The sequence below is a fragment of the Barbus barbus genome, assembly GCF_936440315.1.
Source record: "Barbus barbus genome assembly, chromosome: 35".
NCBI lineage: Eukaryota > Metazoa > Chordata > Actinopteri > Cypriniformes > Cyprinidae > Barbus > Barbus barbus.
In genome coordinates this window covers 27,279,092-27,303,491 of record NC_136763.1, presented here as the reverse complement: position 1 = coordinate 27,303,491, position 24,400 = coordinate 27,279,092, and the positions used below count along the sequence as shown (strand labels likewise).

The following is a 24,400-nucleotide window of genomic DNA, read 5'->3' as shown; positions in this document are numbered from 1 at the left end:
ACATTAATAAAACAAGGCCGTACGGTTGCAGAGATATGCACATTGCCTTCATTACAGCAATTTCTGACTTTCTGAGGACATTTCTTCATTATGTAATACCGTAAAGAGCACATCTAAATGATTCCAGGCACATGAAGCTACAGTAATTCAACATAATGTCCCTCCGTCTGCTTTTGAGACACCAAAATACTTTTATGACAAATTGCAGGTGCGAGAGCTGAAGCATCAGAAAGCAGATGAAAGGCGCTCACTTTTTAAGGACGATTTCGGATGCTCCTTTGCTGTACATTCTGAAGCTGCCATCTGGAAGCTTGATGACGGTGCTCATGGACTTCCGCACAGAGTTGAAGGTGTACACCTTGTAGAGTTTCTCCTCTGGGATCTGATTCCGGACGGTCTGGTAGTCTCGTTTCAGGTCCAGGACCAGGCCCAGCAGGCCGCACTCGGTTTTGTTGCCCACTTGTTTGGGAAGACCTCCTTCCTTATCTGGAGGCTGGAATGGAAGAAAGCCAGAGAGGATTTAGATACCTGCTGCATGGTAACAAGCTAAATAGTGAACTCTTTTCTGTTCTGTGAATGCTGACAATCATTAAGGGTCGTATAACTGACCACCTGTCTACAGGTAACAGCAACCGTTGCTTAGCGACCCGCACTCATGGTGGGCTATGCTGCATCGAGTGCAATAAATCCTTCGGTAAATTTGCTGAGGTCATTTTAAGTTTCTTTGCAATTCATCACAGCAGTATAAACAGCTTGGAAGCCTAACAGAAGCAGAACAGAAGTCCTTTTTTTTTAAACAGTGCTTTGCGCAGCAGCTCAGTGTTAATATTCCTGTCATTCTGGTTAACGTTTGTTATAAATCTCAAACACTAAAGTATTAATCTTCTGCCGATTCTTAACATTCACCTTTTGGACTCCATTCAAACTCTGAAGCATGGCAATCTCTCATTGTCACTGGGAGTTCAAAGTGAACTTGTAAAATATATTTTAACTAAGGTCAGCTTGGTCTTCTATCTTTCAAGCATGTTGAATTGCAATTGGCCTCTACCTTCTTGCCTTCATTTACAACTTACTTGATGCTCCCAAGATGCATTGTGTCCAACAGAAAACAGAACCTGTACTGAGCAAGATGGGTCTTCATAACTTTAACACTGCGTCTTTCCTGCTATCAATCACTGGTATTTAATAACCTGTCTGCAATCCCACTCCACAAAGGGGCATGTTTCTCTTAAAACATCTATATGTGATCCAAATTGTCTTTCAAAGAATAAGTGTCTGCATATACATACAGTATGAAAGCCTGAAAAAGCTTAAAAGAAACAAAAGGTCCATAATAATTTCAGACCACAAAACCAATTCCAATCTCATTGTCCTCCGCTTGCTTGAAAAAATCCAGCAAACACTACCCAGCTAGAATTACTCCAGGGAATCAGATTTCATTATCTGTTTATTTATTGATGAGAAGAAATACTGAAATGCCCATAGAGACTTTGATTGTGAGTTAAATTTACTTTTCCAGCATTTCTCATTACTGCAGGATCCAATATGCATCACTGCTGCATTGCAATGTGGCGTATGCAAGATGACTCACAATGTGAATGAAGTGGAATTTCTGTAAACTATGGAGAAATTCAGAAATTTCAGCAAACAAAGCCAGCGTACATGTTACACATTTAGATTTTTGTCTTACAACTTTCTGGCATCAGACTGTGACTGGCTTGTTTACACGTCAATGGCCTACTGGGTAATCGAAACTGGACCATTTAATTCCCAAGGTAGACAGGGGGTGGAAAAACGGAATTATAACTAAAGCTAAATTATGTTTTTGCCACAAGAACTTTACTAACTTCACTAAGTGTACCTCAGGGGAAGAAATTACATTAAAAACGTATCTCGTGTTTGCTCACCTGGGTCATTCAAGACTGCTCATGCATTTTATGCGGACTTCATAGCACCCTTCAGAGAGGCGCTGGCACACAAATCTCTCCTGAACAGCTGTCTTCTCCCTGGTCAGCACGCACTCCTACGAACCACGGCATATGGCAAAACATGCTCTGGCAGCACTACTTCCTCTTTACGGCCCTGTTCGGCTCCTGCGCTCCACACGGCCCCTCGATCTATTATCCTTCTCGCTGCAGGGGCCGCGGACGCCCACTTGTGTCCCCTAGAAGGTCATTTTCATAGCACCTCTTTGATTTCACAGCGTTACCTACACAGACAGTGACAGCCCCTGTGCCAGACCGTGAGATGAGCTCTTTGCCAAAGCTGATTGGCTTAAATGAATGAGTGGCAGCCTGAGGCATCGCAGAGAGACTTTGGCAGAGACCCTGAGCCACATGGAGCGGCTGCAGCCAGACAAACGACTTTGCCCAAAATGAGTCACAACTTATCAAACACGAGACAGCAAGATATTTCACCTTGTCATGTGCACGATGAAAAAACTGCTCCCAAAATAGCAGAGAAGTCTCACAGGGCAGTATTCTTTCCAGCATATAGACTAGTATTGGGTCCAAGTCCTTACCAAAAGAAACCTTTATTAATGTCGTTGTCTTAAATGTATGTTGTTTCTTATTTGTATCTTTCATGTCCAAGTTTGAGTTTAAATTTACCAGAATACTTTCTGAGTCATTTGAATTCATTCATAATTGCACTCGTGTCCACACTTGGTTCCGAGTCCGGCATCGAGTACCCAAACTTTACATATGACTAGTGGAAGACATTTTGTCTAAGCATAACCCTTAGAAAACCATGGTTTAATAATGGTATCAGATAGTAAAACTAGGGGTCGAGAACTCTAGTCCTGGAGGGCCACTCTCTTTAACTAAATTCCTAATCAAACACACCTGATAAATCAAACCTAAGTCTTCAGGATTGCTTGAAAATTCCAGGCAGGTGTCTTTGATTGGGAATGGAACTAAACTCTGTAGGACAGTAAAGTCTCCCATCCTTAATATACATTATGGAAGAGACCGTGACTTTACCAAGTCGCTCTTGACTAAAAGCCATTCCGGTTTGTTCTGGCTGAGAGTTTGACAGGACCATAAAATGACATCCTTGAACATGTCTTACCACAGTACTGAATGGTGTCCATATTCATGTACCATGATAGCTTTATACTGCAGGTAACAGGCATTTGAATGAAATCATATGGTTCTATTCATGGAGTCGTTCATCATCTGGATGACAGAAACCAGAGCGCCTGTGTGGAGTCACTGAATGGACCCGTTCCCAGATTCCCAAGCAGAAGCCAATTAAAAACACATCAAGCATGAATAAAACACATGCAACAATGTGTTAATCGCTAACCGATACTCTGTGCTCAAACAAACCTTTGAAAAAGATGCAAGAAAGGCTAACTGCATCTGTTGTTGGTGTAACTAAGAATCCAAAGCCTACAGCCGATGACCTACTGAACAGTCCTCAAACACACACACACACACACACGCCGCCGCATTCGGACATGTAACCTCCAATCAAGAATTGATGGGAGCCCGGGAACATGACATCAGTGTCAGACCCGACCTCTCCAATCAGAGGGCCAGAAGGTCTGATGGAACAGGTGGTAGAAGCAACCTGAGATCAGAGCGACAGGAAGTCTCCGCAGAGCTCAGACTACCGGCTGAAGTATCAGTGTACATGCCAGCAGCATCACCTGTACTGTGTGTCCTACTCCGGTTTCAGGATTACACTAACTCTTTCGTGGCCGAGCACCAGCTGCTCGTACTACTGAGAAACGCTTCATAACCACTCTAAATTATGAATGCTAAACCTATATCAAATACAGGTAAAAGTTTGTTGGTAAAACTGTGCAAATAAGCCGTTGCACCTAAAAGCATGATATTCCGATTTAAAGATGCCATAGAATGCTTTGATACAATATTTTAAATTGTTCTCTCATATCTACATAGAAGGTATGTGGCTTAGATAAGGGCAACAATTCTCCAGAAATGGTTTTACATGTCCATTTACAACCCTAGGATTTGTCCCTAGAATGAAATGGTCTGTTATTACCTTATTTGGAAGGGTCATGAATAATAATGTTGAACTCTGCTCTGATTGGCTGTTTCACAGTGCGGCGCATTTCAGTAGCTCACACAGCAAACAGATCTCTACTGTCCAGCGTGAGCGATGGAGAGATTAGGCATCCAACCTTGTATGTTTGAGCCAGTATCAGATGAAGATACAGATTTTGAGAGATTTTGCAAGAATGTTTAGCGTCCGTGGTATGAACATGAACATCGCTGCGATCGAGACACTGGTGGAGTGAACTAGGCTTGAGAGAGAGTTGTGAGTGAGAGCATAGACACAGCCTCTGTGTTGCCAGATCCAGATGTTATAAGCATTTGTGGACTTGTCTTTTTGACACTTTAGAAAGTTAATAAAGTAGGATTGCAGTTTGGGGTCAGCGATATCTTTATACATTTTTAATTGCAAAAGATTTGAAATAATTTTGGTTTATTTTTATTAATTTATCGGTTTTTGTTTTAATAGCAATATCTGGTAACACTGCATCCATGATTCGGCTGTGCAGGTCCGGCTGGCCTAGAACATGGGCTGGTATACTGTACGTTATGCAAATGTTAGGGGCGTAAACATTAATGATCCCGACTGTAACGTCACAGTCGGTGTTATGTTGAGAAACACTTATTTACATAAGAAGGAGGAAACAATGGTGTTTGAGGCTCACGGTATGTCATTTCCATGAACAGAACTCTTATTATTCAACTCTGCCAAGGTAAATACAGTTTTCCATTCTATGGCACCTTTAATGTAAACCTAGAAGCACTGAGATTGGAAGGAGACTTTGGAAAGTTTGCTGAAGGAGCTCTCGAGTGTTGGGTGAGGAGAAGTTCAAGCATTAATTACATAATGGAGCAGCAAAGCACAGTAGCTTGGGGGATCTCTCCAGGGATAAAGAGTTCTGCTCATTTCAGTTTGTGTTAAAACAAGATGTCTGGAATGATATGCTTATCCAAGTCTTGCTTTGTATGGTTATGAAAGCTCTCAGTACTGGTCTCCAGGGACGGGTTCTGTAAGTAGTGTTAGTGTGCTGCGGTGTTCAAGGGGTTTGCTTTCAGTTCCTATGCTTCTTAAACTGAGATACAGAACAGATCTGATTCCAGCCCCCAGAATCAAGAATAACTCACATGTTGTGTTTTTTTCCATAACTCGTCTCAACTGTTTCCTTGCACACTGCTCATTTTTGGAAACCAACCCAAACTGGTGCTCCAAAATACACAGTGATTATTCTGCTTGGTCCTCAAAGAACACAGCACATATGGAAACGTACACATGAGAAGGCCTAACGCAAACACAGTCCTGATTCCAATAAGACAGGATTTCAACGGTAGGTTACTCTGTGTAGGACACCTTCAGTGATTTCTGTTCAATCGGAGCAATCTTTTTGTCTTTTGAACAAACACTGAAAGTTTGTGAATTTTTCCTCCTTCGGAATTCAAAGATATTACTTTCCTATTGTGTGCTGAATGTGATTGTTCAATTTATATAAAACTGAAACAACCATACTTTCAAGGTACTGCAATTCAAACAGCAATGCGTTCATTATTCTGGTAGTAATGAAGAAGCAAAAATGTGCTAATATTGCTGTAGCTCAATCACATCATTGATTCAGTTACTAGACTAAACACACACTGATTAAATGTAGACCTTGAAAACCTTCATTCACTTCAATGATCGTTTGTCAAATAGGTGTAAGCAGCACTCTACCTAATGCTGTCACTTTTGTGATGCTATTATGGTACTTTTATTTTCTTTTTAGAGGATGAGCAGAATGCACATTCTGCTAAACATCTTCTTTTGAGTTCCACAGAAGAGAGAAAGCCATAGTCTTGGAGGCTTTGACTGTCATGAGGGTGATGTTTCACGTGTTCTGCTGACCCTAGTGTATTGCACTGACTGGTCAAAAAAGCCATTGTTTGGGTTACATAAGGAAACACTTAAGAGTCTATGATTGGATCATTATTGCAGTGATTAACACTGAATCCAACACTAAACTGACTTGAGCTAAAAAAGTGAAACTATTGTATTTTAGAGCTGTTTTACAGAAGAATCTGAATTGTCTCCATAGTTTAGTTTCCATAACGGATTCAGCTATTTTGTGGTGTATCACTGTGAAGCTGCTTTGACACATTAATAATAAAAGGTGACTTGACTTGAATTAATATGTTTCTAGCATATGTTTGGCAACGGTTTGTTTAACTGTATCTAATGCAATGTGTAGTGTTTCAATTCTTAAAGAACCATGCTGGTAGATGTATCCCATGGCCATACACCAGGGTGACAATGCCAAGATTCATCTGGATCAAAATGTGAGAGAGTTGTTCAGGGAACATGATATGTTGCATAAGGCTGTCCAAATAATGCTACAATAAATGCACAGTGCAATCAAAGATAAAGGAAGTCCAACAAATATTAATGTGCATCTTTTTGGCCAGGCAGTCTATATAAGTAATAGCTTGTGTTTATCCGTTAACATTAAAGTATATTGCTGCAAAGCAGTTGTTGCTGAAATAACACCAGTGTTAGCCAAACAGCTGAAGGTTTCTATGTCTTACCAGTATTTTAGTAGTGTAGGCGCTGTTGAGGGATATAGCGTTGACCAGTATTTCCAGAGTTTTGGGTGGGATGGAGCTGGGGTCTGGTATCTCCTTGTAATGGACATCGCTCACATAGCATTGCACTGCTGTCATTCGGTTGGTGGTCAGTGTGCCAGTCTTGTCTGAGCAGATTGCTGTGGCATTGCCCATGGTCTCACAAGCATCCAGATGGCGTACCAAATTGTTATCCTTCATCATTTTCTATCAGCACATACACAAGAAAAATAGTCATATTTAAATTTGATGTAACCACATGACTGATACGGATAACTTGCTAATACAACATCTTCTAAAAGTGTCTAAAAACTGCACTGTCCACTACCTATATGAGTACCTGTCGACATAAATAACCTTCTAACTGAAACAGGACACAAAAAGGCTGCAACTATTTATTTATTTTATTTTTTTGAGGATGATGATGAGGATGTGTTCACGACATGTTGGAATTACTCTACTGTAAGCTGTTCACACAGCCAGATAGAAAACATGTATTTCTAAAATCATTTCTATTGCCATTTTTGGCATTATACCAACATGGATCCATGGATCTTTTTTGGTAATCAAATACACCTGTGTATGCATAATAGCTACCCAGTGACTTTTACCTGTTGAGGTTCCTGCCATTTTTGGTAGTTTTATGCGAAACCGCAAACATCAAATGAGAGATTTCAGAGCTTTCATGAAATTCAGGATTTCCAATTTGTAATTATACATTGTGGAGTCACCATCAGACATAAACATAAAGTCAAAAAGCATAAAATAATGGTAATTTCAGCATGAACAGCAGATTACTCACAGTTGGATCTATACACTGGTTGTTGATTGTGGAAATTGCACTGTCTGACATTTTGATTGGAAGTGACAAGTTATGACATTTTATTAAAAGCAAGGGTAACACTTTACTTTAATGTGTCCTTGTTACACATTACATGTACTTACTATTATAATAACAATTAATTATGCATTATTACAAACCAGACCCTAATCCTAACCCTAACCATATAGTAAGAACATGTAGTTAATTAACATTACTTAAATGTTATAAATGTTAAATAAATAAAACATGCACAAATAAAATCGGTCTCAAATAAATTGCCATTTTATGCTGACTTTAAAGTCAGTCAATTTCTGCTGGAGGCAAGCAGAAATGAGATAAACATTTATAAAAACCTCTCTGGTATGATTGCAAATGAGCTGTGCAGTGTGATTTAATCATCAACTTGTTTAACAGGTTCATTGCAAAAAATCATCTCATTCATGTCATTTTGTAATGGAGTAAAGGTTTCCCAAAATAAAAACAAATAAAGCATTTTAAAACTATTAAAAGCGATCCTATGATGCGCAAAATTGCTGTCTGCACTGTAAAAAAAAAGTGAGTGTCAATTTAACTGTAAAATATTGTAAAAAAATGCAATGAGAAAACAAGTTCTTCTACTATATACAGTGAAAATATCTAACCAGACAATTTATGTAATTTTACTGTAGAATGCTGTTAATTGTACAGTTTTTAGAAGTAAAAAAGAACAAATCAACATATAACATTTCCAGAATCCCCTGCGTGATACTCCACATTTAGAGCATTTTGTTTAGATAATCATGTTTCTTAATAGTTTTTGATATCAGTTATGTGCATTTGGGTTTTATGTTACATGTTGTTTAATGATTATTGCATTATTTAAGTGATGTGAGTTACCACATTTGTAAATTACAGTTCTATACTGTAAAATATACAGTTTGTTCTGCAAGTGTGTTTATAGAAGCTCCCAAAACTATTTTGTAAAAACTACAGATTTTGTATTTATTTTTAATTTTTACAGTGGTTCATTAGGTTCATGTAATATCTAAGTACTAAACTAGACCTAAATATGGTACAGTCTAAATGTTCTTCATGTGGAACAAGTTTACCTTCACCGAGTAGGCCAGAGAGATGGTGACAGCCAGCGGAAGGCCTTCAGGAACGGCCACCACCAGCACTGTAACGCCAATGATGAAGAATTTGACAAAATACTGAATGTAGATCGGCGTACACTCCGGCAGCCACAGCCTCTTCTGAAGCACAAAGTTATCGATTGCAAAGTAAAGCACCAGGATGATGACTGTAATGGCAGACATCACCAAACCTGAGGACCAGATCACACCAAACACCACATTAGTGCATGGTGCTCTGATAAAACAGCCTCGAGCCCTGATCCTCCAAACAACCTAAACACACATAGCACCTGCTTTGCCGATCTGCACGGCCAGCTTCGTCAGTTTTCCCTGCAGGACGGATTTCTCTTTCTTGGAGACATTGGCTTTCTTCTTCTCTTTGTCATCTGTCTCTCCACCCTCTGCGCTCTTCAAGGGCTGCATCTCCATTGCTGCAGCACCGTCCTGCTTCTTCACTGTAATGATCACAGGCAACACATGTGGGTTATGGGGCGTCTGACCTTTGCTCACTTCTACAGCTAAAGCTGGACCTTGACCGTACTGGCCATGTAGTCATTGTGAGAAAATCACAGAAGAACCATAGTTTAAACTCTGTTGTTGGGTTTTTTTTATGTTTGTTTGTATATTAGTAGTAACTTGGATATGTTGGAAACTAAACACGATGTATGGGTGACTACAAGCTACAAGCCACCCCTTTTTTCAATATGTGACTGTGGACCACAAAACCAGTCATAAGGGTCAATTTTTCGAAATCGAGATTTATGCATCATCTGAAAACTGAATAAACAATCTTTCCATTGATGTATGTATTTGTTATGATAGGACAATATTTGGCTGAGATACAACTATTTGAAAATCTGGAATCTGAGGGTGCAAAAAAATCTAAATATTGAGAAAATCTCCTTTAAAGTTGTTCAAATTAAGTTCTTAGCAATGCATATTACTAATCAAAAATGAAGTTTTGATATATTTACAGTAGGAAATTTACTAAATATCTTCACGGAACATGATTTTTACTTAATATCCTAATGATTTTTGGCATAAAAGAAAAATCAATAATTTTGACCCATACAATGTATTTTTGGTTATTGCTACAAATATACCCCAGCGACTTAAGACTGCTTTTGTTGTCCAGGGTCACGTATTTCAAAAGACTATTTCCTCTTCAGGCAACACGTTATCACCAAACCACCAAATTAATGTTATTTTGTATATCTACATTGATCTGTCTCAAAGGGAACACGAGCCGGTGAATGAATTTCACATTCATCCAGGAACTCACTTAAAGGTCAATCGTGGTATCATTACATGACTGAGACACGTCTGCTCTACTGAAAAACCTTTTCAGGGGACCTGATGGCGGACGCTCCGTATCAAGTTTATATGGGACAAAGGATCTTGAACTCCCTTTATTTAAAGGGATAGGTCACCCAAAAATAAAGCTGTCATCATTCACCCTCAATTTGCTTCAAACCTGTATCACTTTCTTTCTTCTGCGGAACACACAAGTAGAAATCTTAAAGAGGTTTGCTGGTTACTCTTTTCCACACAATTACAACGAATGGGAATTTCATGTAAAAAAAACAGACATATGACTTATATGCTATATTCCAAGTTTTCTGAGGAGCAGAATGAAATTGAGTTGTTTTCAATGGTATCTCTGCCTGTCAAGTCAGTGAGTTGACTAAATAAAAAGAGCTATCAGATATAGCTAATTCTTTCATTAACTCCTTCAAATGCACCAAAAAGATCTAGGACAGATGTCAAGGTTTTTAGTGTATAATAACTTAAAACGGAATGATATGGAAATTTGACTTCTTGATTATGTTGACGTACATACTAGTGAAATGGCTGTTGAACAGGAAAAAATGTAGGGCAAGACGTAATTAACTGCATCATAGAAAGTAGGTGCTGCAAACGAAATTCCCTGTAACTAAATGGAAAAGAGATGCTCGATTTGACTTTTGGGTGAACTATTCCTTTAGGACAAAAGACATACTGCTTGATGTTTCTGGTGGATTTATTGCCATATTTTAAAGATGTTCAATTCAACCCCTGATAAAAATGATTTTGTGGTGAAGTAAATACTACATAAAAGAAAATGTAATTTCTACATTAAATAATTTAGTTCAGGCAAGAATAAAAAAAAAAGTAAATTCTGTATTAGTACTTAATTTAAGCTTGTAGAAATTAAAGTTTGAACTTATAAGTATATTTTACTTGGAATTGTTTGTTTTGTTTACAAGGATTCTTTAAATAAATATCAAAGTTATGCTCCCGTTTTCCCATCATGCACTAGGGCAAGAATAATTAAAAAAGTTATATTTTTCACTGTTTTTGAGTTGTATTTACACTGCTTTATGGTTGCTTTTGTTGTTAGGTTTAGTAATTTAATGGTGTGTGACATCTGGAGTTGACTTTCCACTCAAAATGATCCATTCTTACTCAAACACTGTCCACTGATTGTCACTGTCATTGTGTATGATGTACCAAGTATTGAGGTCTCTGTGTTCATTTGGGTAATAATTCTACTGAGTGGACATATTATCTTAAAAGGATATCAAGCTGTCTGCTTGCTTACTTACATGTTTGTAAGTGAATCACATGGTTTAATAGCGTGGTTGTTTCCCAGTGCTACATCGATTGAGGGAATTTAAGAAGCCATGACTGAGTGAAATGTACTTAAGGACTGCAGATTTAACTTAAAATAATTAAGTACAAATTACTCATCAAACTCTAGTTGGCCATGTTAAATTGACTTATTTCCTTTGCTAATTTGACCTAACTTAATTAAGTAGATTTGACTTAATTCAATACTTACATTTTACTTAAAATTGGTGTGTGCAAAAACTTGCTAAATAAAATTGTTAATAGCTCCACATTGAATTATAACTTTGTTACAGTAAACAAAAGTTCTGTTTAATATCTTCTGTCTAAATCCATTTATACTGCAAATGGAGCTCACAATCTAAGTTACTCGTACTTTAAGTTTATACAAACTGTTTTTCATGTTGGAAATATCAACACATGGACTAATTATAGATTGTAAAACCTTTTGCATACATGCAACTCTAGAGACCTAAAAATGATCAGAAACTTGATGGCACAATGCCTTAACCAGACTGTATCATGTGAATAAACTTTACTGACAAATGCACTGTAAATGCAAAGTATTTAATAATAACAGTAAAGCCAGTAGCAAAAAAGAAACATCTACTGGCTGAATACATACATTACATACATTTATGTTGTCGATATTTGCATAGACTAATTTATTTTCACTATTATTTGAAATATACAGACACCTCTGGATATTTTTGTCCATATGATGAATAACCAAAGAGCAAAAACAGCTAGGCTACAGATCACAAAAAACTCCTTTAAGAATTCAGACGGTCCGAGATTTGGACACAGACAGAAAGTGTGAGGTTTTCGAGAGACCCTGACGCACACATGAGAAGCAGCACAAACAGACGAGCTGACATCTGAATCCGCCCAAAGGAAAGGAGGAATAAAATAATGGTGAGCGCTCAAACCAGCGGTAAAGTGAAAGCAGGTTACCTTTGGTCTGGTTGTTCTCCATATTTCCATCCTGCATTTTACCTAAGATGAAGGCATCCACAGACACAGGACAAAAATAACAGAAAGCAGACGATAAAACATTCATCACATGGACATTACAGTGAAATCAAATGAAAAAGGAAGACAGAGAATGAGTAATTTATCAACATCATTGTGAGTCACATACGTAACACAGAGTTGTTTCATAATGAAGCTCTGAGGTGCATTATGGGTTTGGTCAAATCAGCTTGATCAGTGACATAAATATCAGCTGAGTTCATTTACTCTGTTAATCTATAAACGTTATGTTACAAATCATTGCTTTCTTGAATACATGTATTTGATATTGAAGTATATGCAGTATGTGTTTGTTCAGACAAAAGTAGTTCAGCTGTGTTTTCATGTTTTTTACAGGAATGCCATGGAATATCTAATATGTAGATTCGACACAACATTTTACACTTGCAGTCATTTCTAGGTTTGTCACTATTATGCTTTGTCATAGTGGAAGAACTATGTAGTAATCATTCAGATATTCCATGGAGGAGAAATGGAGGAGAAACACTCAACACAATGAGGACTAGAAGAACAGCACAAGTCTACTGGACATGCAGGAGAAAGAGCCATGCAACACCAGAGAGCAGAGAGGAGAGCCACTTCACCACAAGAACAACAGCAACCAAACACGCAAAACCAATCTCTGTCTGTCTGTCTGTCTGTCTGTCTGTCTGTCTGTCTGTCTATCTATCTATCTATCTATCTGTCTGTCTGTCTGTCTGTCTGTCTGTCTGTCTGTCTGTCTGTCTGTCTGTCTATCTATCTATCTATCTATCTATCTATCTATCTATCTGGAAGTTAAGAACTGATTCTTATTCAGAGCTGTACTACAGTAACAATATACTACAGTATTCATTTTGTACACTATTGTTCAAAAGTTTACAAACAGTGTAATTTTTTAGTTTTGTTTTTTACAATGCTGCATTTATTTGATCAAAAAACAGTAATATTGAAAAATACTTTTACAATTTAAAATAAGTGTGTGTGTGTGTGTGTGTGTGTGTGTGTGTGTGTGTGTGTGTGTGTGTGTGTGTGCACCTGGTATTCATCACGTCCTGGGGACCAAATGTCCCCACAAGGATAGTAATACCAGTAAATCTTAATCTTGTGGGGACATTTTTTGGTCCCCATGAGGAAACAAGCTTATAAATCATACAGCATAAAGTTTTTTGAAAATCTAAAAATGCAGCATGTTTCCTGTGAGGGCTAAGTTTAGGTGTAGGGTTGGTGTAGGGCAATAGCACATACAGATTGTACAGTATAAAAACCATTACGCCTATGGGATGTCCCCATAAAACATGGAAACCCAACATGTGTGTGTGTGTGTGTGTGTGTGTGTGTGTGTGTGTGTGTGTGTGTGTGTGAATATCTGTTAATATATAATTTATTTCTGTGATCTGCAGCTGTATTTTCAGCATCATTACTCCAGTCTTCAGTGTCACATGATCTTCAGAAATCATAATAATATACTGATTTACTGATCAACAAACATTTCTGATTATTATCAATGTTGAACACAGCTACTTAATATTGTTATGAATACATAAAAATATTTTTTTCATAATTGTTTGATTCATTGAAAGTTTATTTAAAATTAAAATATGTTGTACCAGTGTAAAAGTCTTTGTAGCCAAGTTTGATCAATTTTACTAATCCTTGCAGAATTAGAGTTAAAAGAGTAGTTAAAAAAGGTTACACTTTATTTTGATAGTGCACTTTAGACATTCACTAACTATAAATAACTTTGTAACTACGTGTCACCTACATGTCTACTAACTCTCAGAGTGGACTGTTAGGGTAGGTTTAGGGTTAATAGAATAAGTTGACATATACCAGCAAAGTTTCTGATAGTCAGTATGTTGTATGTTGTGGACCCATCAAAATAAAGTGTTAGAAGATATGAAGCACACAGTCTAATAATACTCTAATGACTGCTAGTTGACATGTAGTTACAAAGTTACTTACTGTTAGTAGAATGTCTAAAGTGGACTATCGAAATAAAGTGTGCTTTTTTATTTTTATTTTTTACCAAAAAATACTGACTCCAAACTTTTGAACAATAGCATATGTATGCTACAATTTAACAAATGAAAACTAATCATGTTGTAACATCACAAATTTCAATTATATTTCACAACAAACCATATTACAATCCACACTTGTGTCATAAATGGTTTTCCAACATATTAAAAACAATACACAAGAAGTCATGATCTTCTATTCAAAACTCAAATGACTGACATTTAAAATCAGTTGAGGTGCAGTTCTTATTTTAGTGATGCTTAAGTTTGAGACTATTCTGATAATAGCCAAACAGCTTATTTCAACCAATGGATGTTATTTACCAATAAATAACCAATGGAGCTTATTTCAACCAATCTGTTGTTGGCATACGTATAAAATAACAAAAGGGAAAAGGTAGAAGAGGAAGGAGAACTGAAAAGGATTGAGCGATTAGAGGTGACATGCACTGAGAGGAACGCACAGTCAGCAGGAGAGGAAGATCAAGACAACTGGAGGAGGAAGAGGAGGAGGAGAGGCGGAGCCAGTGAGGGACGGACAGCGGAGGGCTGCTCAACCTACCATTGACTAGGCTGGTATTACCAGGGGCATTTGCGCTTGCCGCACCATCGGTAGCTATAGTTGCGATGGGGTGTGAGGAGGGATGGGAGCAGTCTAGCCATAATAATGAACAAAAGTAGCATGGTTAAGAGCGTCATTACCACGATTAGTATCTCTCAATATACTGCTGTCAACTGAAAGGCGACTTTAAAAGAATGACATCGATGGAAAAAAACACTGCAACATAAAACAGGTTACACATAATATGGTAGACAAAACAAAGTCGAGGCACAAAACGACACAATGATCAATGGCACAAATAGTTGGCATTGACAGATACCCGTCATTTGAGAGAAAATTCCAATTGCTATGTTCACTACCAAGTAAGTAAATACGAACAGGTGATTCAAAAAATAAAACAACCAAATAAACACATGCTTCCAAATCAAATCCAAGTGCTTCAATCACAACACTCTACAAGCTGTAGGGTATCAGACTACCAGGCTACGAAACCGCAATCAATTTATCCGCTCTTAAGGGAATAAGCCGGGGTTATATCACAACCTCCTGATCATCATCTATGCAGGATCATGGATGAAATGCATTTCTGTAAATACTTAAAAAGGGCATCTTTTTAAGTGAAAGATCGTGGTTACTTAAGCGGGGCTCGGGAGTGCAGAGCGGGTATAGTGGGGTAATAAATGAGCATTACTGCAGATATCCCCGGGTACAGAGATTCATACTCTACCTGCCAGCTGATGGCCATCCTCCAGAGCCTGACCTGTGGCGGTTTGCAGAATAACACACACATAAGGCCTTATGCTGACAAACGGTGCGGGCAGCACATGCTACCCAACCAGAAACAGCACATTTGCAAGTGTCAGTCTGAAGCAGCCGCTGGGAAAACGATAGTAACGCATTCGACCCAAAATAAGCAGTCTCTGATTGGGACAAATTTTTTTGTTTCTGTTTCCAATAAAACTTTTCTCTGCTGTGCAAAACTCATCGCCACTTGGGTGTTTAGCAGGATGCTGCTAGGGTTCTCTTAAGTCTAATCGAAACGGCACACACTTCTCAATTAGAGGTATCAAACCTGTGGGATGAGCTACGCACCATAGTTTAATTCTTTCAAAAATCGATGAGCAACAGTAAATACATTTACTTTTCAATTGAAATGTTCTGACAACACGGGGAGAGTTTTATCAATCACATATATAAAACTTCAAACATACTAATAAACTCAAGATGCATGTGACGCGTATTTGTCAGTCATACATAAATTAAACTTACTAATAAACTGAATCTGTGATATAACTACACAATAACCAGACATATTATAAATCCAATTAGTTTCAATCTTATACATTTTAACTAAATAAATATTACTTGCTCCACAGCTAGCCATATTTTAACCATGTTACTTGTTAACTGAATAAAATTTGTTTTTACAGTGAACACATTTATGTGAATTCTAATAAATATGAATGTGTAATTTTTTATTTTATGATTTAAATAAAAGCATATAGATGCAAAAAAGTTGATAATAAACTATGGCACGGTTTTTGGGAGTACAGAAATGTCACCCGTTTCATTTACGTATGATTGGCAAACATACATCATATTAGTTTGTATGTATGTTAAAACTGTGTAATCCTGTGTAATAGCTGCTTATCAGTTGACAGGAATTACATGTACAGAACTGTCCTGGGTAGATGTAACGCAGCTCTGTTGAGGTTTTGCCAAGCTGAGCTTTAGTTACGCACCTTTCTTCTCTTTTTTCTCTTCCTCCTCTCCTCCAGCACCGAGCAAAGTGAAGATGATCCCAGTCTGAGAGTTCACTCCGACAGCCGTGACCAGCATTCGACCCGAGCCCTCCATCACATGGGTGCCTGGTGATTCAGTTAACCGAGCAGTAAGTCATGGAGAAACTGTAAATAATAGCAGGCCGCTCTGACCTCAGCACAAATGACACAGTGTGTGACGTCATACACGGACACCACAGACTGCTGTCTGTCAACATCCATCCCTCATGCACACCTGGCTGGCCAAGAAGCAAACATAGAAGACTAGTTTGTCACTATTGTCCTTTTTGATAAAAGTTGCAGAATCGAAGCACATTAAAAGTGTTCTCTTAAAAATCTGCTTAACAATAAATGGTGCAGTTGGCACTGAATAGACTATGGGCCAGATTTACTAAACAGGGCAAATTAGGAACTCCTACAAATGCATATTCAATAAGGTCAGGCGCAAAAATAACTGTGTCCATGCCTTTTCAGCGCTAATTCTTCAATGCGCATCTTTAGTAGACAGTACTATTTTAACACCAGAAGACGGTTTGCACTGGCACTGTCACGAATCCGGTTTATGAACTTCCGTTCACTCACCACCAGAGGTCACCCGCTCACCACATGGACTCTTGCACTACACTAACTGTTGCACACCACCGCCGGACTACAATTCCCATCATCCATTGCACTGATGACACACACACAGCTGAAAGCACTGATTACACAGCTGATTCCTATCACACACCTTACTTAAGCCATGGACTTCCTCATTCAGATCGCTGAGTATTGTAAGCACATATCGCTACCCTAGCTGATAGCTACCTCACGGAGCCGATCATAGTTTTCATAGTCATAGTCATAGTCATAGTCATAGTCATAGTCATAGTCATAGTCATAGTCATAGTCATAGTCATAGTCTTGCCTTGCCTTGCCTCGCCTCTTTTCATTCTAGCCTGTGTATCTTGGTGTAACCCTTTGCCTTGCTGTTTTGGATTGTGTTTGCCCCTGCCCAGATTATTGCTTGCGTACCTGGATTATCTCTCTTTGCCTTGCCCTGTTGGATACTGTTCACCGATCGTAGACCCACGCTTGTCCTAGGAATACTCTTCGTCTTGCCTCATCTATGTCTGTTTGCTGTGTATCAACCAGTGCTTGTTTCATGACCACGCCTTTTAATAAAGCTCTGCAGATGGATCTGCACGCCTCACGCTTCTGTCACTCCGTTACAGGCACAAGCTGTTAGTAAATCTGGCCCTATATTTTGGTGTGTCATATGTTTTTTTTTTAAAAACATACATTTAATAATTGGATAACATTATCCTATAATGAAGCTAGTTGCTAGTTCAAACACATGAATGACAGCATGACTGTCCCAGGTTTTGATCGGTCCAATCTCAGAGGTCTTCGCCATATTACATTTACATTTATGCATTTAGCAAATGCTTTTATCCAAAGCGACTTACATTATATTACATGTATATTCAGGCTATATATTTTTTATCTGTATGTGTGTTCCCTGGGAATTGAACCCATGACCTTTTGCACTGTTAACGCAATGCTCTACCGCTGAGCCACAGGAACATAATCTGTTGAATTGATATTTAATTCACTATAGTACATGTAGACCTTCGATATGTATTAAGTGCAGAAGTTCACAACATTCAAATAAATATAGCAGTAAAGTGGGCATTCACCAGAGAGAAGCATGGGGTCTTTATCTGCAGATTTGCGCACATGGTCAGATTCCCCTGTTAGAGAACTCTCATCAATCTTCAGATCATTGCCTTGTATCAAAATCCCATCAGCTGGAAGCAGGTCACCTGAAGACAGAAATTCAGCATTAGTTCAAGAAAATTCGAAAGGATTAGGGCTGTCAATTTCACATGCCTTTTTATAAGAATTAAATGCAAAACAATGTATTTAGGCATGCACTCTGATCCATTACAAATACACTCCTCACCAAACCACACTTAATAAGAGCAGCAGCACAAAATGAATGAGGAGATGTCAACACAGGACTGCTTAATGAAACAGCTGGATGGAAGAGTGCAACAGAATCAAAAGCCCCTTTCACACCGCTTTAGTTCCAGAACTAAAAGTACAGTACTAAAGTACTGGGACGATTTTACGCTAACTATTTCCCAGTATCATTTAAAGGGTTGCATTCGCACAGAGAGTGGGTACTAAGAAGTGACGTAAGTCAGTCGACAGCGACGTCATTTGTGCGCTGCGTTCAACAGCATTAACAACAGGAGGATGGAGGACGCTGTGATCGGAGCTGTGTTTTTGTTGTGTCTCGTGGGTTTCACAATAATGGACATGGAATGTTTACACAGTATGTGTTTACACAGCGTTTTAAATCATGGCGGGTGAGGGCGTTTTCATACGCATTTAGCCAATCAGCGTACACTTACGTCATGATAGTTACTATGGAACTGTTTTAGACCCTACTCTGAATTAGGAGCTAATTTAGTTCCTCCAAACGGAGTTCCTGGAACTTAAACAGTTCCTAGTTCCCGTGGTGCGAACATGCCAAAAAGTAGGTAGTTCCAGAATTAGTTTGGGTACTATGAAAAGGTTCCTGCGATGCAAAAGGGCCTAAACACAACAGCATCTTAAAAGTACAGTACTCATGGTGTGAGGTGCTGAAAAAAAACATCTTTGGGACACAACAGCCTGATTTTTAGAGCCACTGTTTATATGGTCAGTGGTGTCACAATAATGTCTTTAAATAATATAAATTTTTCTTTAATGTCTTTAAATGATCTCCAATTTATATTGGCAAAGTGATGAACTCTAATACATCTAAGCAGCTGTTAATTATCATTATATATAATATAATTTAATGTAATATATTATTATAGCTGTGAATTATTTAGCTATTAACCAAACTGTAAATATATTGTATATCTTAGTTTTAGGGTCAGTATGCCCTATTAAATGGTGGGAAATGTGATCATGTGTATGATATTCAAAGTGACCTAAAGCAAGCACACCAGAGTCTTTCTTTAGCTTAACTTGTTAAATCTAATGGTCAAGGACAAAACAGGGACAAAACTGTTTCTGAACACAGGCAGCCAGTCAGAAATGGAGCATATTTCAGCATCTAATCTCCAAAGCTCTTCATAGCGCCATTGTGTTCCTTCCAGTTTCCCTTCAGTTTCTCCAAACAACAAGTCTGGATCAATATTGCTGTCTCCAAAGAATTCCAAAGTTGATCCTCTAAGATCACACTTGTCAAGCATTTCACAACAGAATCTCTCTCCAATATTTCTGAGTTTACAGCCCTAACTGAGTCAATATGAAAATGACAAGGCCTGCAGTATGTTGTGCTCAATAAGGCAACAATATATTGTAGGTGTTCCCCAGGGTTCGGCATTTGGCCCTTCTGTTGTTTTATGTATCAAGAGAATATCATTTCGTTCAGAGATAATTTTGCTTTCCTTTTACATCTTTGCAAAGCAACATATCAACTCCCACACATATTCAAAAATAACGGTAAGCCTGGGACTGCTAACCATCACTGTACTAGTCAAGGAGATTGAACCCCTCTTCCAGCCTGCCAAACGCTCTCACCCACAGGATCGCTCTGACACTGTCAACAGCTACATTTTCTGCCTCCCACTTGTTTAGGAGATCTAAAATAACAACCGGAACCTCTCCAACACTGCAGAACCAGCACAGCCATTTAGTATGATAAAATCCCCATAGAAAGTCTTGATCTGCTTCACCAACTCTCATAATCAAACTGTAATTAATGACACAGATCAGTCTTGCTTCATCACTCTCTTGATAATGCACCACTTAATTAGTGGACTTCAGATTACATATGGGTGAACCTTCAATTATGAATCCTGAAAAATGTACTTCTTAAAACTACATTTCATCTATGTTAATGCATTTTATAGATTTAGAAACATGTCCATTGGACTTTTGTTTTAAATCAAGATTTAAGGATAATGCGTATATTGTAGATACTGCAACTGAAAAGTATTTCTTAGAATGTTTTTAACCATTTTTCATCACCTTTATGTCTTCAATAAATCATTTCATTGGCTTTGTAGTTTGACGTGAATTGTAGTATAATACATATTGTATGTACTGTAGTCTCAATTAATATGAGCTCATAAAAGCTGCATGAAAGATAATTTCAAAAGATTGAGCTCAACACTATTTAAAATAGTTTTAGATGGAGTTTAGCATGTCACACCACACAAAATGTTTTTAAAAAATTATCCTAGAAGACAGAAAAATTGAAGAATCACCTATATACTGTACTATATACTACATACATTAGCTACTTCAGTCATGACCATACTTGGGATAGTTTTACCATGTTAATAAGATATGACAATGTTAAGGTAGTTGGTTGTTAATGTATTTCATGCCGCTGCTGCATGAATAGGTGTACATAAACCATGTAGCAAATCTAACAAACAGGTGAAGCTGGGGGAGGTGGAGGATTTCAGAGGAACTCTGATAATGTGCTGCAGGCCCAACTTTAAGATGCATTTTTGTCGATCCAATCACAAGTGGAAAACACCAAAATTTGCTGCTCTCCGTATTGTTTTCTGTTGGCTCTTTTCACATTTGTGTGTAAACTGCATGAGCTTATTTTGCAACATTAGATCAAAAGATCAGAAAAAGCCCACGCATACACCCACTTATAGACTTATAAGAAATCAGGGAAGTGTTTGCTTGTGGACAAAAGAAATGGATTAAAACAGCAGATGTAAATGGGTATGCGTCTGCCTTGTATGCTTGTGATCTGATCGACCAAAACACATCTTAATACCAGTGTAAACAGGGTCTTACAGCCAACGCTAAATTAAAGTATTTAAATGTTGAGCTAGCAATCTCACTGGCTGCAGAATCAGTAGAGGCCAATCAGCTCGTGCCATGTAGTGCCATGTGATTGCTAGCGGACTGCATGTAATGGACCTATAAGCCTGTGCCATCCATTTCTAAACACAGGATAAGTTAAAAAAAAAATTAGGACACCTACCGTACTTGATTTGTGCAATATCGCCAACCAGAATATCTGCCACAGGAAGTTGGATGACCTGCCCTCCTCGCACCACCTGGAATTTCTGTTCCTGTTCGATGCGGCTCTGTAAACCCCTGAACTGTTTCTCCTTGCTCCAGTCGTTGAAGGCCGTGACCAGAACAACACAGACCACTGAGAGTAAGATAGCAGCCCCCTCGATCCAACCGGCCTCCGCTTCCCCCTCGTCCTCCGCACCTGCATTCGTCGCTCCACAGGCTGCAGAAAGAGGAAGGCCAGATTTAAACATGCTGATGGAAACAAATCCTGTTAACCATAAAAAACAGCCGTCAGAAGAAAGGGTTACAATTCTGGTAGTCTATTAAAAATCAGCAAAGTAAATTTACAATTTTAAGTGAATAATTGTTATAATAATAATTATTTCATTATTATTAATAATTTAATAATAAGTCTTATTGTTAAAATGTGCACCTTGAAACACTTTTTAAGTGAAATATCCAGTGAGTGGTACCAAACATTCATAGAAAGTGTGACTTCTCACATCACATCTCTGCATATCTTTGCATTATAATGTAAGATGGAAAGCTAAAGGAGTCATTTGTGATAAAAAAAAAAATCACAAGCAGAGACAGACACATAAAAACACACAAGACAAATTAATTATTATTCAAATAATTAAAAAAGTATGTTTTGCTTAAAACATTTGGTTTATTAGGGCACAGGAAGTAAATATAATTGCTAATGATATTCCTGATAGATGATGAATCTGGTTAATGATATTTATATTCATTAAACTGAAATGTAAAGGCGAGGGGGTCACGTAACGCTTTCATGAGCCAAGATGCACATTAGCTGAGCTCCGTGTAAATAACCCCTCTTTTGCTGTTTTTCGTCTTCTTTTTTTACTTTTGGGGTAGTTTTTTGTTGGTCGTTGGTCTGGAGATGTCACACAGTCGGAAACTCGCTTATCTTTCACCATCATCCTCGCCAATTAAGAAGAAAACAAAACCAGCGGCTGAGGAAGACAACATGGCGATCACTATAAAGCGATTTCAGGACATTTTGAAGGCTGAATTGGCAGCAATGCACACCGAATTCGCCTCTCACATGACTACAATCCAGAATATATGCTCTAAATTTGACTTTTTAATCGGGGAACAGAGAGAGCAGAAAAAAGTGATCGGCGAACACACCATGCGTCTGCTGCGTCTCGAGCAACTGCGGTCAAGCCAGCGCGTTTTTTTAGTTTTGCGCATCTAATCATGCCCTGACGGTACAGGTGCTGAGAGCAGTCTAAATGAATGTAAAGAAGCTGTCATACGGTGTTTCATTTACACTTTTGCTTTTTTTACATTTATTTTTTATTTTAATGTTTGCAAATACATTATTTTTGTACATAAATATTTGTATTGTACATTAATTATCATATTAATGTTGTTTATTCATTGTTATTTTTTTCATTTTAATGTCTGTGTGTGTGTATGTCAAAATCACCACAAACAACAAAATGCATCCTTGCACTTGTACTGTGTCCCATATTCCAACACTCATAAAAGGTCTTCCTTTATAGGCTAGCTCATTTCTTCAATTCATATGTTTACAGAGTGACCCTGACTATCACTGTCTTCAGTTCCAAGGCATTTTACTGTATAGTTTCAGAGAAAACTAAAAGCAAAATCACCCCAAACAACAAAATGTGTCCTATGACTTGGATTAGTTCTATATATTCAAAAACTCATAAAACGTGTTCCTTTATAGGTTAACTCATTCATTCAGTTGATATATATTCAGAGTGACCCTGACTATTACTGTATTAATTTTCAAGTCATTTTACTGTATAGTTTCTGGTAAAATTAAAGGCAAACTCACTACAAAAATGTCTTTGGCGTGCATTTTGGCATTTTCAAACACAACGTTTTAATTTTTTAAAGGCTTTATTGTGAAAATGTACCAGGCTTATTACCATATAGAACCAGGAAGTATGACCATATTAGCCCGGTTCTGTCAACACTGCATTGGCTCCCTATCAAACATCGTATAGATTTTAAAATCTTGTTAATTATCTATAAAGCCCTGAATGGCTTAGCTCCTCAGTACTTGAGTGAGCCCTTATCACATTATAGTCCCCCACGTCTGCTGCGTTCTCAAAACTCTGGCCATTTGATAATACCTAGAATATCAAATATATCAAATAGAATATCTGCGGGCGGCAGATCCTTTTCCTATTTAGCACCCAAACTCTGGAACAATCTACCTAATACTGTTCGGGAGGCAGACACACTCTGTCAGTTTAAATCTAGATTAAAGACACATTTCTTTAACCTGGCTTACACATAATACACTAATACACTTCTATTATTCAAATCCGTTAAAGGATTGTTAGGCTGCATTAATTAGATCAACCGGAACCGGGAACACTTCTCATAACACATGATGTACTTGTTACATCGTAAGAATAATGGCATCTACGCTAATATATATCTATTTCTTTCTTATTCTGTTTCTCAGTCCGTGTCCGGATCAGATGGTGGATCAGCGCCGGGAGATGATGTATGTAGCCCTGATCGTCGGCGGAGGCCGGACACCTGGATGAGCCCCGGGGACATATCCCCAGTGAAGGCCTCAACTTAAAATACAATAAAACTTAAAATAAAACAAATAAATAAAAATATAATAAAATACCAAACTACATAATACTATTATTGTTAGAAATTGCAACAATATAAAAATAGAAATATAATACATTTATAAATTTAAAATTTTAATTAAAACAATAAGTAAACAATAATATCCTGGCCAGAGGAGAACTGCCCCCCCGACTGAGCCTAGTTTCTCTCAAGGTTTTTTTCTCCATTCTTTCACAGAGGGAGTTTTGGTTGTTG

At 38.0% G+C, this 24,400-nt stretch overlaps 1 protein-coding gene across 8 annotated transcripts in view; it reads right to left on the bottom strand.

Annotated features, from left to right (window-relative positions):
* Window positions 1–24,400, bottom strand: part of LOC306854663 (plasma membrane calcium-transporting ATPase 2) — a gene marked incomplete at its 5' end in the record, with an annotated part of 93,280 nt that overhangs the window by 25,601 nt on the left and 43,279 nt on the right. For 2 of the 8 annotated variants that reach the window (XM_079392852.1, XM_079392854.1), the window contains 10 exons: window positions 252–493; window positions 6,576–6,818; window positions 8,523–8,737; window positions 8,837–9,001; window positions 12,108–12,149; window positions 14,748–14,840; window positions 15,475–15,507; window positions 16,490–16,615; window positions 18,208–18,333; window positions 21,519–21,776. In XM_079392852.1, the coding sequence (XP_079248978.1) occupies window positions 252–493; window positions 6,576–6,818; window positions 8,523–8,737; window positions 8,837–9,001; window positions 12,108–12,149; window positions 14,748–14,840; window positions 15,475–15,507; window positions 16,490–16,615; window positions 18,208–18,333; window positions 21,519–21,776 (1,543 nt within the window). Of the gene's footprint in view, window positions 1–251; window positions 494–6,575; window positions 6,819–8,522; window positions 8,738–8,836; window positions 9,071–12,107; window positions 12,150–14,747; window positions 14,841–15,474; window positions 15,508–16,485; window positions 16,616–18,207; window positions 18,334–21,518; window positions 21,777–24,400 lie in introns of all 8 variants that reach the window. The other 6 variants (XM_079392853.1, XM_079392858.1, XM_079392855.1 and 3 more) reach the window with 5 other exon arrangements.